Source organism: Callionymus lyra, chromosome 13 (assembly GCF_982586985.1).
Source record: "Callionymus lyra chromosome 13, fCalLyr1.hap1.1, whole genome shotgun sequence".
In the NCBI taxonomy this organism is placed as follows: Eukaryota; Metazoa; Chordata; class Actinopteri; order Syngnathiformes; family Callionymidae; genus Callionymus; species Callionymus lyra.
The window spans coordinates 6,332,700-6,349,621 of NC_141830.1; the positions used below are offsets into that span (position 1 = coordinate 6,332,700).

The following is a 16,922-nucleotide window of genomic DNA, read 5'->3' on the forward strand; positions in this document are numbered from 1 at the left end:
AAGTTGTTACTTTTGTTTTCTTGTACTACAATCTATATTTACATTTTGTGCCAGAATTAGGACAAGTTTATTACCAGAATCTTGTAAACAATTTGTTTTTAATATAATAATACATCATTTAAATAGTGTATAATTATGTTTTTACATTTTTATATTATCTTTTCCACTGTACGTTTAATCCAATATGCATTTGTTTTCTAACCTTTTTCTATTTCTGTTGAACTTCAAACTAAAAGAATATCTTATCTTACAGGAGCAAAACGTCACAATCATGTTGTTGCATTATTGGTAATAATAAAATCCTGTGAGACACAAACCATGACAACAGTTTCTGAGGTTAGTTTCATTTTTATGACGTGAAATGATTTTCGTAAAAACATCAAAAGTCAGAAAATACGGTTGAAAAAAAGACATTTTGACCATTTTCCCCATTAAATGAAAGACATACAAACAATCGACAGGTTTATTTATAGTGATATAATTTATATTAATTATGCAAACAACGTAGACATGAATTCATGATTTAACTGTCAAAGACAGCATAATTTAAACAGATCCAGGAGTATTCCAGGCTCCAGTAAATGTATAACATTTCTAGTCTGTGGCGTCACAACACGTTATTGGCCTCGCTGTATGATCTCACATACACAAGCCGTTATTCCACTAAAGTGCTAACACAAGCGTCAAAACACACATCAGTCACGCAGCAGAGATGTTTTCCTGCCCCGAGACGATCAGGGTGAACAGAACCATTGTTGATATGAATCTAGAAAGTGTTCGAAAAGTTAACATTATTCATGTTCCTTCAATGAAAGGATGGACTTACCTTTAAAAACCCTTTTCGGAAGCAGTTATAAACTAGTATATATAGTATCAACTTGTATAAGATAGTATAAATATGTTAAACTAGTATAGTTGTATAAATATATATGAAGTACTATAACACAGTACATTTATTATAAAACTAGTATAATATAGTTAATATAAACTAGTATAACATAGTAAATACATTATAAACCAGTATAAACTAGTATAATATAGAAAATATATTATAAACCAGTATGACATAGTAAATACATTATAAACCAGTATAAACTAGTATAATATAGTAAATACATTATAAACTAGTATAATATAGTTAATATAAACTAGTATAACATAGTAAATACATTATAAACCAGTATAAACTAGTGTAATATAGAAAATATATTATAAACCACTATGACATAGTAAATACATTATAAACTTGTATAATATAGTTAAAATAAACTAGTATAATATTCTACATCCATGTTAAAAACTGCATCACGCTCTAGAATGAAGGTCGTTTTTTTTAACATCTGGGCCAGTTTCAGTTCAGGTTTAGGGTCAAATCAACTAGTTTTGTTCACTCGGGGCAGAAAAACATCTCCATGCAGTCTTTGCCTCAATAAAAAAAAGAAACTGCTGGGTCAGGTCAGAGAGTTCTTAGTCGAGGGTCCGGTCCTGCCCGGGTCATCGTCCGATACCTCCACCAGCGGACCTGAGGAGTTAAGATCTTCGACAAGTTTCTCTTCTCCTCCGCTCATGGAGCAAACGTCGCTGGTGGGCGTCTCGCCCTCAACTCTTCTCTCCATCAAGTTGCTGGTGCTGACCTCGATGATGACGATCTCATCTCCGCCCTGCAGCTGGAAAATACCCTCCATGGTCCCGCCTTCGCTCATGGGCCCGCTGGAGCAGTGCCCGCCCCCCTCGATCAGCGCGATCATCTGCACCCCCTCCTGGCTCGCGCCCGGACTTTTGTCTCCGTGTCCCACTTGGAACATCACGTCCTGCCCCTCCAGCGGCACCAGGGTCTGGGCGGACGAGCAGGACAGCTGCAGGCCCTCGTCCTGGCCCCGGCGGGCGTCGCCGTCCTCGGAGTGAAACTGGAGCACGAAAGACTCCCCCTGACTCCCCCGTCCGTCCGCCTCGCTCGCCTTGTCCTCCACCCACTCCTGCAGCAGGGACATCATCCCCTCTTTGTCGTCCCTCTTTTCCTGAGAGTCCGTCTTGAACTGGACCTCCCGGCTCAGACCTCCGTCGAACTGCAGCACGAACGAATCCTCGCAATCGTCTTTCGATCGACCGTCGGCGTCGAAACACAACATGAACTGTTTCTCTGTGATCGTCTGCTCGCGCCTGACCTCCGCCTCCGCGCCCTCGTCCGGTCTCCTCTGAGGCACGTGAAGGGGCGATGTCGTGGTGGTAACCATGGTGACCGGCGTCATGCATCCGGAAGTTGTCGTCGTCGGAAGACGATCTACGGAAGTGCACGTTACCGACGGTGCGGAGGACGATGGAGTCGCGGGAGCGCTCTTCGACGCGGACTTCGGTTTGCGTCCTCGTCTGCCTCGACCCGTGCGTGAACTCTTGCCTAATATGGGTTTGGTCAGGAGGGAGTTGGACAGGTTCTTGTGCAGAGTCGTGTGGTTGTGGTTGAGGACGATGCCGGGCTGTTGCGTGAACGCTGAGATGTGACCCGGCGCCTTCACCACCGGCTGGAGAGCGTTGAGGAGCGGGAGAGACTCCGAGGCCGCAGGAGGGTTGTTGGACGTCGGGACGAGGATGAGGCTGGACTGGCTGCCGTTGGTGGAGGGGCACTGGACCAGGAAGAAGTTCTGGGGCTGAGAGGCGGGAGGGGGAGGCGGAGGCGGCGGGGGAGGCGAGGACAGCGGGATGAGCTGGAGTCCGCTCACCGTCTGGATCATGAAGTAGTTCTGGGAGGTGTTGGGCGGGATGTTGAGGGCCGGCTGCGAGACGATCAGGCTGACGTTGTTCCCCGACGCCTCCAGGGTGAGGGGCTTGAGCAGCGTGGTGGTGGTGGTCACTCCTCCGACGCTGGCGTTGACGGACACGCCCTCTTTGTCCTCGGAACCCTGCGGAGGCAGACCGGCGCCCCCGTGTGTCCGGATGTGTCTCTGCAGGTACGAGTGCATGACGAACTCTTTGGCGCAGTACGGGCACTTGAAGTCCTTCCGCGTGGAGTGAGTGCGGAGGTGGAGCTGCAGGTTGGACGAGTGGGTGAAGCTCTTGCTGCAGTGGGTGCAGTGGAACGGTCTCTCCCCGGAGTGGGTGCGTTCATGCTGGGGGGGGAGAGAGACGGGTGAGAAACACTGTCCAAGGAAGACTTGGAGCAAAAACGTCGAAGATCCTTGTCTTTGTTCACTCTTTTAAAAACATGAGATTATTTTGTAAAGCAAAGTGAGAGACGCCAATTACCACACCCACCTTACTTATGGTGCCCACAAAACACTCAACTCCTATAATTCCTCTCTAGATACTGCTCTATTTATTGTCGGCTGACTGGTCGTCCTGTACTTTCAATACTGTTTTTAAGTTCTACTTTTTATATCAAAAGACATTCACTGCTTTGATTGGTTGGCTGGGCGGCCAAGCACTATGAGAGCTGTTACTGAGAGGGACGACACCTCATACGCAATGTGGAGTTTGACAGCTCAAATAAAAGTGAAAAATTGACCACATGATTCCCACAAGTTCAAATAATCCCACATTAAAAATAATTGTAAATAATTTGTATATTTTTAAGATCGTTTTTATTTTATTTTGTATTATCTCTTGTACTATTTCTTTCTCCTTGCACTTTATTTTCTTCCAACTGCGCTGTTGTGAAAGTGTGTTTCCCCTCTGGGGATGAATAAAGCCTTTCTATTCTATTCTATTCTATTCTAAGGATTTAAATTTATAATTATCAATTTTCAAACTTATCTCATCTGTTAAACCCATTAAAACCATATCATACAACACGTTTAAGTATGATTTTTGGAAACACTTTTTTATACAATATCAGTGTAATCGGGTTATTGAAACGTTGACTTTAACTTAAACCTTTTTATTTAAATGTTTTTTAAGCATTGATTTTTTTTTAACTTAATTGAATTCTATTATTTTTGTATATTTAAGGGTTGAATTTCTTTTTATTCTATCATTGAATTCAAACATTTAAAGATTTCGAAAATATTTTTTAACACAGCGTTTGAAATTAAAAAATACATTTTTATTAATAATTTTAATTCATAGCCTTTTAATTTCAGTAATGTCTGGGTATTTTATATAATATTTTATTTATTTTATTTTATACAATTATTGGAAGAATAATATCAAATTGTATGTGTATAAAACATATATAAATATAATAGTTGTTAAAAAAAAAGTTAAATTCAATCGTTTAAAAAATAACGACCTTTCAATTTAGAAAAACCTGAATTTGACATTTAGAAAAAAAAAAAATTAATGCTTTAAAAACTGAAAACATTTGGAAAAACCTTTATCAATATGTTCCAAAAAAAGTTGCAACATTTGAAACGTTACAGACAGGATTATTTGGTAATTATGGTAAAACACTGGGAGGTAAAAGACGTGGACACAAGAAAACAATGGAAGAAACATCTTCACCGACCTGCTTGAGATTCGAGGTCTGAGAGAAAGACTTGGAGCAGATGGTGCAGACGTGAGGCCTCAGACCCGAGTGCATCTGACTGTGTCTCCTCAGGCAGCTGGTGTTCTTGAAGGACTTGCCGCACTCCTTGCACACGTACGGCCTCTCGCCCGTGTGCTGCCTCAGGTGGTACTGGTAGTGGGAACTCCACTTGAACGTCAGCGAGCAGTGAGGGCACTGAAACGCCCGCACCCCAGTGTGCACCTGAGGAAGAGACAGAAGACAGAATACATTGAACCTTTGGTCAGGAAAACAATTGCACATTTATATAAGATGTATTTTGTTGGCCAATAATAAGTAAGTAATGACTATAGCAGCCATGTATGTCAGAGCCTCTTCTGTGCAGCTCACCATTTATCAAAAGTATTTAAATATTGCAGTTTAATATTGTTTATTAGGCATTTAAAACTTTAGCAAAAGTTCTAATCATAGATACGTATAATACGATACATTTTTAAATTGCGTATATATGTATATATATATATATATTTTTATCATTGTAATGGCAATATAGTTTTAAAACATACATACACATTAGATTATAGAAATTATATATATTTTGTTGGTCGGTCTGATGAAGCTTCATGGAAGGGTGTCATTATGTTCAGAGTCCACTAGATGGCGTCTATGCACTATTTTCCTTTGTTTTGAAAAATTGTTCTAATTAAACATCAAATCATTTTTAAACTAATGGCGCCACCTACTGACCTCTTAACAACATGACACTGCTTCATGAAGCTTCATCAGACCATCACTCACAAATATATCCACAACAAAACAGTAGTACTAAAGATTTTTAAATGCACACTACAGTATAGAAGTGGGGGAGGGTTGAAAAAATAAAAATAATAATGCCTTTCTTTTTCTAATTTATGTAAATAATCTGAAAAAGCAGCAGATTCTCTCTTTCCTGTTTATAAGAAAAGCATCTTCATGTCTGAAAGGTTCCATATAAATAACATTGTTATCATTATGATTATTATGATTATTAATAACATATGTTTCTTTAAAAAATAATGTCACAAACAGGATTAAACAAAACCTACCCTCTGATGTATCGAGAGCAGAGAAGACCTTTTGAAACTCTTCCCACACTCGGTGCAGCGGTACGGTCTCTCCCCGGTGTGATCCCTCATGTGGTACTTGAGCCCCGATGAACCTTTGAAGGCTTTTCCGCACTCTGAGCAGCGATATGGTCTCTCTGTAGGAAAACAAACAAAATGAATTCTCGAGGCATAAACCATTGACATTTGCTGGATAAACTGGTTTTTCTCTGTTCAGAATGATTGAGATCTGCAGCTTCGACTTTTCTCTGTTGAGACTGGAAGAAAATAAATAAACAATACGCTGCTTATTTAATGTTCTGTAACCGTCTCGAACATAACCAAGGTCACTCAACTCTGGGATGTTACCAAGAAAATTATTAGGTTGAGGTTATTTAAGCATCTAGGAATGCCTTCCAAAATTATTGGATGAGAATTGAAACTGAAAATATTAACTTATAATTAAGGGTTTTTAACTCAACTGGTCGGTCAGAGGTCAATCCTCGTGGAAACTGAGCTGCAGACTGGAGGGTCTTTCATCAGTTTTTCATGTCTATGATCAAAATTAGATTTAAAGATAAATGAATGTACTTCTGCATGGTTTGTCTAAATGTGTTGTTTTATAAATCTGTTCCATCTTAACTATTAGAACAAAGTTATATAAATGACAACATGTTCTTTATTTCTTAACCATGTGATGTCGAAGAAAAATGACCTAAAGGGAAACAAGATTCCTGCTGTGACGAACAATTGAAAAACGCCCTTCAAGTTTAATTAAAATATAATTGAAATGAATGAAAAACGTACTTTGTAAAATTGAAGCAGGAACATCGTTTGAAATTAAATGTCCATTTTTTCCTAAACTTTGCAGAGCAACAAACTAGAACAACTTAATCTGAAATCATTTCTATTTTACTAAATCACTTCAGATTAACGGTGTTGTTATGAAGCGGCTTGAGCCGGAACCAGAGCCACAGTTACCTCCTGCTGTGAGGACCTTGTGAACTCCGGTCTTCTTGGCGTGTTTGTTCAGTTTGGACTTCTCTTCTCTGGCGTCGCTCACGACCACGACGCTGAGACCGATCCGTTCGTCCGGCGGCTGCTTGTCGATCCGGCTCGGGGAGGAGGGCAGAGGCAGGGACAGCGAGAGGGACGGGGGGCACACGATCTCGGCCTCGGCCTCCGCCAGGAGCCTCTGCTCCGGGGTGTGCGAGTGCTGGTGGGTCAGCAGCGAGGACAGCAGCGGGAACGAGCGGTCGCAGGCGGAGCAGCTGAACTGGGAGCGAGACGACTGAGTGGACAGAGAGTGGACCTGGACGGACAATGAACGGGGATCAATTTTTCCAGCGGGGTACTTTTTGTTGCTTCAAACGAGCGTCTTTACCAGGGACACGTGTCGGTTCAGGCCCGCGCTGGTCTTGAAGCTCTTGCTGCAGTAACCACATGACAGCCCGGCCCATGTGGTCCCGGCCTCCGGAGGAACGTCGTCACAGCTCTGAGTCACGCTGGTGAAGTTCTGCAGCAGGTCAAACTGGCCCTGGGAGGTGCCCACGCTCTGAGGAGACACGAGGGGGGTCGGAACAATGGTGAGCTACATCAACATCCAACATCTGCACTGGATAAATCTTTCAAATCACAGATGAGCTTTTCTCCAGCAGCTGCTACTGAACTGTTGGTTGGAATGACTTATATTCTGATATTAACACCAGAGGATTGTAAAAAGAAAAATATCTTAATGGTATTCATTCTATTGTCTGTGAAATGTTGGGTTACATCATGAGCTTCACTGGATCTGTAATAAACCATTTGTCAAGATGTACTGGCTGCTTGAAAATAATGTACGATGAGGAACTTTTCATACAACAATAACCATTTAGAAAACCATAACATAATGGAATAGAAAATGTGTTAATTATGGGGAAACTTGCATATAGACTCAAACTACACATGTTTATTTTATACATATTTGTTTTTTTTAGATGTCGTTTTATTTAGGAATTTGATGTCAATAAGTTGATTCATGTAAAGTCAGTTCTATTCCATTCTACTCTCTCTATTAAGGTCCAATCAAAGACCTGCATTTACAACCAAAAGAAAAAAAATTAGAAATTGGTTTAACTTTTTTAATGCTTCTTCAAATTACCGGTATGTGTTTCTGAGGAAACCTAATTATTGTAAGATTTAATAAATTTAATTTTCGAATATTAAAACGTCAGAACAACAGAAGGCTGACAGAGGTAAATTAAACATTTAGAAACATAATAAACATATCATTTTCAAGGTTTAAAACAGTTAATGATGTGTAGAAACAAGTTTTGGACGAAACATTTTTTGATGTCTGCGCACCGATTTAAAAATCTTCATTCTGGTCAGAGATAAACAATTTCCCAAAGGAGACCTTCTGAGGGATCAATAAAGTTTTACCTTACCTTAGATTTAGTCCTAAATGCCGCAATCTGGTTAACCCTTCTGTCTCTGGGTCAAGGTGACCCTCAGGCCAGAAAAGAAGAAAAGTGTTGTATTTATGGAAGCCAGTGAGGTTGTTGACCCAGAAACACACACACAAGGGTTAATATCTGTGAGATTTAAATGCCTAACAATCATTTAAAACTAGTGCAAAGAAGCACTTCTTGCTCACTCAACAAATTCTTAAGCATTTATCTAAAAGTTCTCCAACTGTAGTGGCCGACACAATGATGAGAGAAACTTGAAGTTAAAGTTTTGATAAACATCTTTTAACAGGACTTTTGTCAAATGTACAGAAATGATTAAATTGGAGCAAAGTGAAAGTTTTGTGTAAATCAATGTATTCCTTCAGATGGATGATGTCATTCGGGGCAAATAAAAGCGATAAGTGGTTGAACACAAGTCAATTAGGACAGAAAGACAGATACAAGTTAATTTTGTGACATATAAAGATGTCAGTGACAAGAATAAAGATGTCTACGGATGTATATGGATGTCCAGAGATAACAGTCAAACTGATGGAAGGAATTTGTGTTGAAATAACAAACAATATGATCATTTAGAAACCGTGTGTCTCGTACTTCCTGTCACAGAAGCTAAAGCTACTCACAGCATTGTTTCCATTTGCTCCGTCGGTCAATCCCAGCAGCACCTCTGTGGAATGTCCCCCATCAGCCACCGTTGTCGTCTCCACAACCTCCTCGAAATCAGCCAGCAGGTGACCAGCACCGACGAGACCGTCGCCCATCTCCTCCGACCCTCCAGGAGCCGCCTTCTCCTCCCCCCCGGGACCCTCGGGGCTCATGTGGACCGACTGGTGCTGCTCCAGCTCCAGGCGCGTGGCGAAGGTGTGGTTGCAGCTGCCGCAGCTGTACAGCAGCACGCTGGAGCCGCTGTCCGTGCTCAGGTGGACCTCCGTCCCGATGGCCCTGGAGGAAGACCCCCCGTGGCCGGCCAGGGCCAGCAGGTTGGAGTTCTGGCTGGATGTGGTGGTTAGGAAGACTTCCCCCATCCCCACCCCGACACCACCGGACACGTCCTGGTTGACAAACATCTCCGTCAACATGGATGATGTCACTTCCTGTTCGCCCACCACCAAGACCTCCACGGCATGATTCTTCTCCTTCTTCATGTCGTCTCCCTTCTTGACCCCCGTGTTGTTGTGGGAGTTCTTGTGCAGGGCCAGGTTGGACGAGTGGGTGAAGCTGCGTCCGCACTCGCCGCACACGTACGGCCGCTCGCCCGTGTGGATCCTCATGTGCTGCCGCAGGTTCGTGGACTGGGTGAAGGACTTGTTGCACACCTTGCAGGTGTACGGCTTCAGACCGAGGTGGACGTTCTTGTGTCTCCTGAGACTGCTGGAGTTCTTGAAGGCCTTGGGGCAGGTGTCGCAGGGGTAGGGGCACTCTCCCGTGTGCTGGCGGAGGTGGTACTGGTAGTGCGAGCTCCATTTGAAAGTGAGGGGACAGTAGGGGCACAAAAAGGTTCGGACTCCAGTGTGGACACTCCGGTGAACCTAGAAGAATCAACTGGTGAATAACAGTGATGGGCTGATGAAGCTTCATGAAGCAGTGTCATGTTGTTTAGAGGTCAGTAGGTGGCGCCATCAGCTTAAAAAAAGATCTTTAGAACAGTTGTTCAAAACAAAAGGAAAATAGTTCAGAGATGCCATCTAGTGGATTATGAAGATTATGACACTGCTTCATAAAGCTTCAACAACACATCACTACCATCTAGTGGACTATGAAGATAATGACACTGCTTCATAAAGCTTCAACAACACATCACTACCATCTAGTGGACTATGAAGATAATGACACTGCTTCATGAAGCTTCATCAACACATCACTACCTTCTAGTGGACTCTGAAAATAATGACACTGTTTCATGAAACTTCATCAACACATCACTACCATCTAGTGGACTATGAAGATAATGACACTGCTTCATGAAGCTTCATCAACACATCACTACCATCTAGTGGACTCTGAAGATAATGACACTGCTTCATGAAGCTTCATCAACACATCACTACTATCTAGTGGACTATGAAGATAATGACACTGCTTCATGAAGCTTCATCAACACATCACTATCATCTAGTGGACTATGAAGATTATGACACTGCTTCATGAAGCTTCATCAACACATCACTACCATCTAGTGGACTATGAAGATAATGACACTGCTTCATGAAGCTTCATCAACACATCACTACCATCTAGTGGACTCTGAAAATAATGACACTGTTTCATGAAACTTCATCAACACATCACTACCATCTAGTGGACTATGAAGATAATGACACTGCTTCATGAAGCTTCATCAACACATCACTACCATCTAGTGGACTCTGAAGATAATGACACTGCTTCATGAAGCTTCATCAACACATCACTACTATCTAGTGGACTATGAAGATAATGACACTGCTTCATGAAGCTTCATCAACACATCACTATCATCTAGTGGACTATGAAGATTATGACACTGCTTCATGAAGCTTCATCAACACATCACTACCATCTAGTGGACTATGAAGATAATGACACTGCTTCATGAAGCTTCATCAACACATCACTATCATCTAGTGGACTCTGAAGATAATGACACTGCTTCATGAAGCTTCATCAACACATCACTATCATCTAGTGGACTCTGAAGATTATGACACTGCTTCATGAAGCTTCATCAACACATCACTACCATCTAGTGGACTATGAAGATAATGACACTGCTTCATGAAGCTTCATCAACACATCACTATCATCTAGTGGACTATGAAGATAATGACACTGCTTCATGAAGCTTCATCAACACATCACTATCATCTAGTGGACTCTGAAGATTATGACACTGCTTCATGAAGCTTCATCAACACATCACTAGTAAAATACGTTATTGTCTATGTGAGTTTATCAGTGCATCAGGATATTTTATATAATAACAGTTTAAATGTTGTAACTTAGATTTTTTTTAATAATTTAATTTACTAGGGGGAATAATGGAATTAAAAAATATTATATTATGCGGGGAATTTACAATTTTATTGACGTTAATCAATCAATATGAAAAATTACATTTTAATTAATATATAACTCTGACTTTATTTAAACATGGAGTTTAATATTTTATTTCTTCTCAATTCTAATTCCAATATTTTTAAATTTGTAGTCTTTTAAATTCAATACAAAAATGTTTGTATAATAGTGTCACCAGACATTACCAACAGAGTACCGAGCTACTTGATCCACTTTTAGACAATGATTATTAAACCGACATTTTTATATTGAATTAAAAAGACTGCTCATTTAAAAATATTGAATTTGGAAAAACACTTTTTCAATGTTGGAATTATAATACAAAAACTACATGTAAAAATGTATTAATAATTTTGAAAATATTCAAAAGAAATCTAAATATTAAATTTAACATTACAATGTTGAAATTATTGGATCCAATTATTTAAAAATAAAAAAAAGTTAAGTTCGTAAGTTTAATTTGTAATGCTTAAACATTCATTTAAAAATGAATAAACACAAAAGATAACAGACTCATACTTCCTGAAAGTAAAAAATACATTTATCTCTGCCTGGAAAAATACAGTAATATCCTTGAAAACTTTATCCCTGTGTTTTGTAAAAAAAAAAATTTGCGCAATTCAAAAGACTATTATTTGCAACCAAACATTTTCCTCACAGATGCTAAAGAAAATAAAACTAATTCAACCTTTTAATTGACAAAAAAAATTCAATTATTCAAAACTAGTTAAAAATCAACAACGTTTCAACAGTTTAAATGTTAAATTGATTCCATATTCTGATGCCACTGATGTACTTGTAGCTTGTAATCAATAATTTATGATCATTTCATTGTTTTTTAAGGTCACATATGGTGCATAAGTAAGTAAGTAAGTAAGTAAGTAATATATATTTATATAGCGCTTTTCGAGACCAGGGTCACAAAGCGCTTTAACAATCAAAACAATACTCAAAACAGTACATACTTCAAAGATCAAGACAACACCGAGAACAACACAGGAGTTCGAGAAATTCAAGGAAAAGCCTGCACAAATAGAAACGTCTTAAGATGTTTCTTAAATAAGAGACATTTAAGTATAATAAGTTTTTATACATTATTATTACTATCAATCAAATCAAATTAAATGTAACCACCCATTAGTTGGATCCTGATTTATTAAAGCCATTAAGGTTAGATTGGACTTGTTTTTTTAACACATTAAACTAGTTCAACCGAACTACTGTCCCTAATCCTACCTTCTTCGGAGGAAAACTCTTTTATTGTGTCTCAAATCATGTGATTTTAAACCCTCTATGTTAACAACATATTCAGACACATGCGTGTTTAGTTGTTAATCCAGTGTATATTGCAAGTTATTTAAGATTATAAGTAAATGAAGAACAAGAGCATATAAAAGGCAATAATGTACAAAAGTTCACCTGCAACAGTGAGGAGCGTTTAAAGGCTTTTCCACAGTCTTGGCATTTGTATGGTTTCTCTCCAGAGTGAGATCTGCAAAAGACGATTTAAAAAAGTTTAAACATTGATCATTTTTTTCTTCTAACCGTGACGCGAGTCACCTCTGATGGTACAGCAACGCTGAGGAACCCTTGAAGGCCTTTGGGCAGATGTTGCAGCGATAGGGTCTCTCGTTGTTGTGGCTCCTCTGGTGGTGCGTGAGTCTGGAGGACCACCTGAAGCTTTTCCCACAGTCCAGACACTGGAACGGGTGGTCGGGGTTTTCGGTCTGCTGAGCCAGACTGGACACCGACAGCGTCACCATGTCCAAAACCACTTCCTCTTCTCCCGGGACGAGACCTTTGTCGGCCTCGGCGAGCTGTCCTCGCTCCCCGTCCTCGTCCTCCCCCGAGCCCAGCAGGGAGGGGAAGGGAGACAGAGAGGACACCGTCTGAGGGGGTAACGTTCCTGCCGGGACCACTAGAGCGGCGATCGAGTTCGCCATCGCCACCGAGATGATGGATGAACTTGTTCTTTCTTAGCGCGGCTTCATTCCACATGACCTTCCTTCATCTTCGTGTTTCTATGATCCTATATGTTGCCTTCAGACGTGCGAGACAACAGAGACTTCCATTTGTGGTCCGATGGTGATGTTTTCTGTGAGAGTTACATGTGAAAAACAATTAGTTTTTCTTGTTGTGTAACAAAATAAATTAAAATCAAGATTGTCTATGTCAGTACGAAAAGTACATCAGTTTTTTTTTTTAAATAATTTAAACCAATTATTTCTATATCAAACGTTTGATTTTTTTTTTAATATACATTTTCAAAAATATTTTTTTGTCTTAACAAAGATTTATTCATAGCCTTAAACGTACATAAATAAATAAAAATATTGAATTTAATTTAGAAATGAGGAATTTAGAAAGTTCAGAAATATACTTTCAAGTACTAGATCATCACAATAATACAGTTTCCCAAAGAAAATCATGGATATTGTAGTTGAGCTACATATCACAAAGTATACTTGAGTATGATTGTGTATATATGTATACATCAGTGTACTATTTTGAAGAATATTATGTCAAAGGTAATACATTTAACAATATCAATTTTTGGTATAAGACACGTATACACATAGTACATTTGAATGTACTTCTTTTTGCTAAGGTATGCCAAAAGTAAACTCCATGTATATTACTTCAATGTTAGTATAAAACAAGTATACCAATAGTACACTGAAATGTACTTTTGCTAAGGTGTGTCAAAAGAAAACTTCATGTATACGACTTTAAAGTTAGTATAAAACAAGTATTATCATAGTACACTTGAATGTATTTTTGCCAAGGTATGTCAAAAGTAAACTCCATGTATACGACTTCAATGTAAGTATAAAACAAGTGTACTCATAGTACACTTGAATGTACTTTTGCTAAGGCATGTCAAAAGAAAACTCCATGTATATTACTTCAATGTTAGTATAAAACAAGTATACTCATAGTACACTTGAATGTACTTTTGCTAAGGTATTTCAAAAGAAAACGCCATGTATACTACTTCAATGTTAGTATAAAACAAGTATACCGATAGTACACTTAAATGTACTTTTGCCAAAGTATGACAAAATTAAACTCCATGTATACTACTTCAATGTTATTATAAAACAAGTATACCAATAGTACACTAATGTACTTTTGCCAAGGTATGTCAAAAGTAAACTCCATGTATACGACTTCAATGTAAGTATAAAACAAGTATACTCATAGTGCACTTGAATGTACTTTTGCTAAGGCATGTCAAAAGTAAACTCCATGTTTACGACTTCAATGTTAGTATAAAACAAGTATACTCATAGTACACTTGAATTTTTTTGCTAAGGTATGTCAAAAGAAAACTCCATGGATACTACTTCAATGTTAGTATAAAACAAGTATACTCATAGCACACTTGAATGTATTTTTGCCAAGGTATGTCAAAAGTAAACTCCATGTATACGACTTCAATGTAAGTATAAAACAAGTATACTCATAGTACACTTGAATTTACTTTTGCTAAGGTATGTCAAAAGTAAACTCCATGTATATTACTTCAATGTTAGTATAAAACAAGTATACCAATAGTACACTGAAATGTACTTTTGCTAAGGTGTGTCAAAAGAAAACTTCATGTATACGACTTTAAAGTTAGTATAAAACAAGTATTATCATAGTACACTTGAATGTATTTTTGCCAAGGTATGTCAAAAGTAAACTCCATGTATACGACTTCAATGTAAGTATAAAACAAGTGTACTCATAGTACACTTGAATGTACTTTTGCTAAGGCATGTCAAAAGAAAACTCCATGTATATTACTTCAATGTTAGTATAAAACAAGTATACTCATAGTACACTTGAATGTACTTTTGCTAAGGTATTTCAAAAGAAAACGCCATGTATACTACTTCAATGTTAGTATAAAACAAGTATACCGATAGTACACTTAAATGTACTTTTGCCAAAGTATGACAAAATTAAACTCCATGTATACTACTTCAATGTTATTATAAAACAAGTATACCAATAGTACACTAATGTACTTTTGCCAAGGTATGTCAAAAGTAAACTCCATGTATACGACTTCAATGTAAGTATAAAACAAGTATACTCATAGTGCACTTGAATGTACTTTTGCTAAGGCATGTCAAAAGTAAACTCCATGTTTACGACTTCAATGTTAGTATAAAACAAGTATACTCATAGTACACTTGAATTTTTTTGCTAAGGTATGTCAAAAGAAAACTCCATGGATACTACTTCAATGTTAGTATAAAACAAGTATACTCATAGCACACTTGAATGTATTTTTGCCAAGGTATGTCAAAAGTAAACTCCATGTATACGACTTCAATGTAAGTATAAAACAAGTATACTCATAGTACACTTGAATTTACTTTTGCTAAGGTATGTCAAAAGTAAACTCCATGTTTACGACTTCAACGTTAGTATAAAACAAGTATTCTCATAGTACACTCAAATGTACTTTTGATAAGGTATGTCAAAAGAAACCTCCATGTATACTACTTCAATGTTAGTATAAAACAAGTTTTCTCATAGTACACTTGAATGTACTTTTGCCAAGGTATGTCAAAAGTAAACTCCATGTATACGACTTCAATGTAAGTATAAAACAAGTGTACTCATAGTACACTTGAATGTACTTTTGCTAAGGCATGATCAAAGGAAAACTCCATGTATACTACTTCAATGTTAGTATAAAACAAGTATACTCATAGTACACTTGAATGTACTTTTGCTAAGGTATTTCAAAAGAAAACGCCATGTATACTACTTCAATGTTAGTATAAAACAAGTATACCGATAGTACACTTGAATGTACTTTTGCCAAAGCATGTCAAAAGTAAACTCCATGTTTACGAATTCAATGTTAGTATAAAACAAGTATACTCATAGTACACTTGAATTTTTTTGCTAAGGTATGTCAAAAGTAAACTCCATGTTTACGACTTCAATGTTAGTATAAAACAAGTATACTCATAGTACACTTGAATGTACTTTTGCTAAGGCATGTCAAAAGTAAACTCCATGTTTACGACTTCAATGTTAGTATAAAACAAGTATACTCATAGTACACTTGAATGTACTTTTGTTAAAGGAATCAATCATCTGTTGACAGTACTTCACTCTGCAGTCACAACATTGTTAGTAGTGAGTGACACACACACACACACACACACACACACACACACACACACACACACACACACACACACAACTGTAACTGAGTGTGTTTTAGGTGTTTTAGGTGCAACACATGATGAGTGATGGACATGAATGACGTGTATAATGACACATATAGTGGACAATGGATCTGTCGATCGGATCGTTGTGTACTTAAAAACTCTCAGTACTTGTTTGCCTTCAACAAGAACTTGTTGTAGAGTTGTGTTGCAGATGTGAAGAAACAACAATACATGCATCGACCAGCAAACAAATGAGAAACTGGCCTGTTTTTCATGCAGAATTAGCAGCTAATAATCCTCTGTGTCGCTCCTCGATATGAATGTGCAGATGAACCAGAAACAGAAAAACTCACCGCCTATTTTTCTCACTTACTTGGCGACATATTACAGTAAATAAAAGATCCGCAGCGAGAAAGACACACAACCTTAGCAAGAAACACAAACAGCGCCGCTCCACCCGACGACGCCTCCTCGCAACAGCGTCGCTGATTGGCCAGCGCGTCACATTGAAGAGCCGCTGCCATTGGACAGACTCGCCGTCGATTTTGCAGCAAAAAACGGTCAAAAAACAAGAAGAAAAAAAGTTGAACTTCGACGACCTTCTGGCTTTCTTCATTTATTCTGGATCAACAACGTATAAGTAAGTGTTTTTTAATCTAAAGTTAACACGTGTGCATGAACAACACATTATTGTCTTGTCTGGAAGAATAACCCC

At 38.6% G+C, this 16,922-nt stretch overlaps 1 protein-coding gene across 3 annotated transcripts; it reads right to left on the reverse strand.

Moving 5' to 3' along the window:
* Positions 1 to 1,119: 1,119 nt before the first annotated feature.
* znf628 (zinc finger protein 628) lies at positions 1,120 to 16,678 on the reverse strand. 3 transcript variants are annotated; one of them, XM_087805621.1, is made up of 9 exons: positions 16,581 to 16,678; positions 12,588 to 13,122; positions 12,447 to 12,519; positions 8,597 to 9,502; positions 6,905 to 7,075; positions 6,502 to 6,832; positions 5,524 to 5,678; positions 4,439 to 4,681; positions 1,120 to 3,104 (listed from the first exon to the last, which is right to left on the reverse strand). In XM_087805621.1, exons 2-9 carry the CDS (start codon positions 12,968 to 12,970, stop codon positions 1,452 to 1,454), a joined length of 3,915 nt encoding a protein of 1,304 aa, XP_087661747.1. In that variant the 5' UTR covers positions 12,971 to 13,122; positions 16,581 to 16,678; the 3' UTR covers positions 1,120 to 1,451. The 3 variants fall into 3 exon arrangements, with proteins under 3 accessions (XP_087661747.1, XP_087661746.1, XP_087661748.1); XM_087805620.1 differs by having other exon boundaries at positions 16,561 to 16,669; XM_087805622.1 differs by having other exon boundaries at positions 16,633 to 16,652.
* Between the last annotated feature and the right edge of the window lie 244 nt (positions 16,679 to 16,922).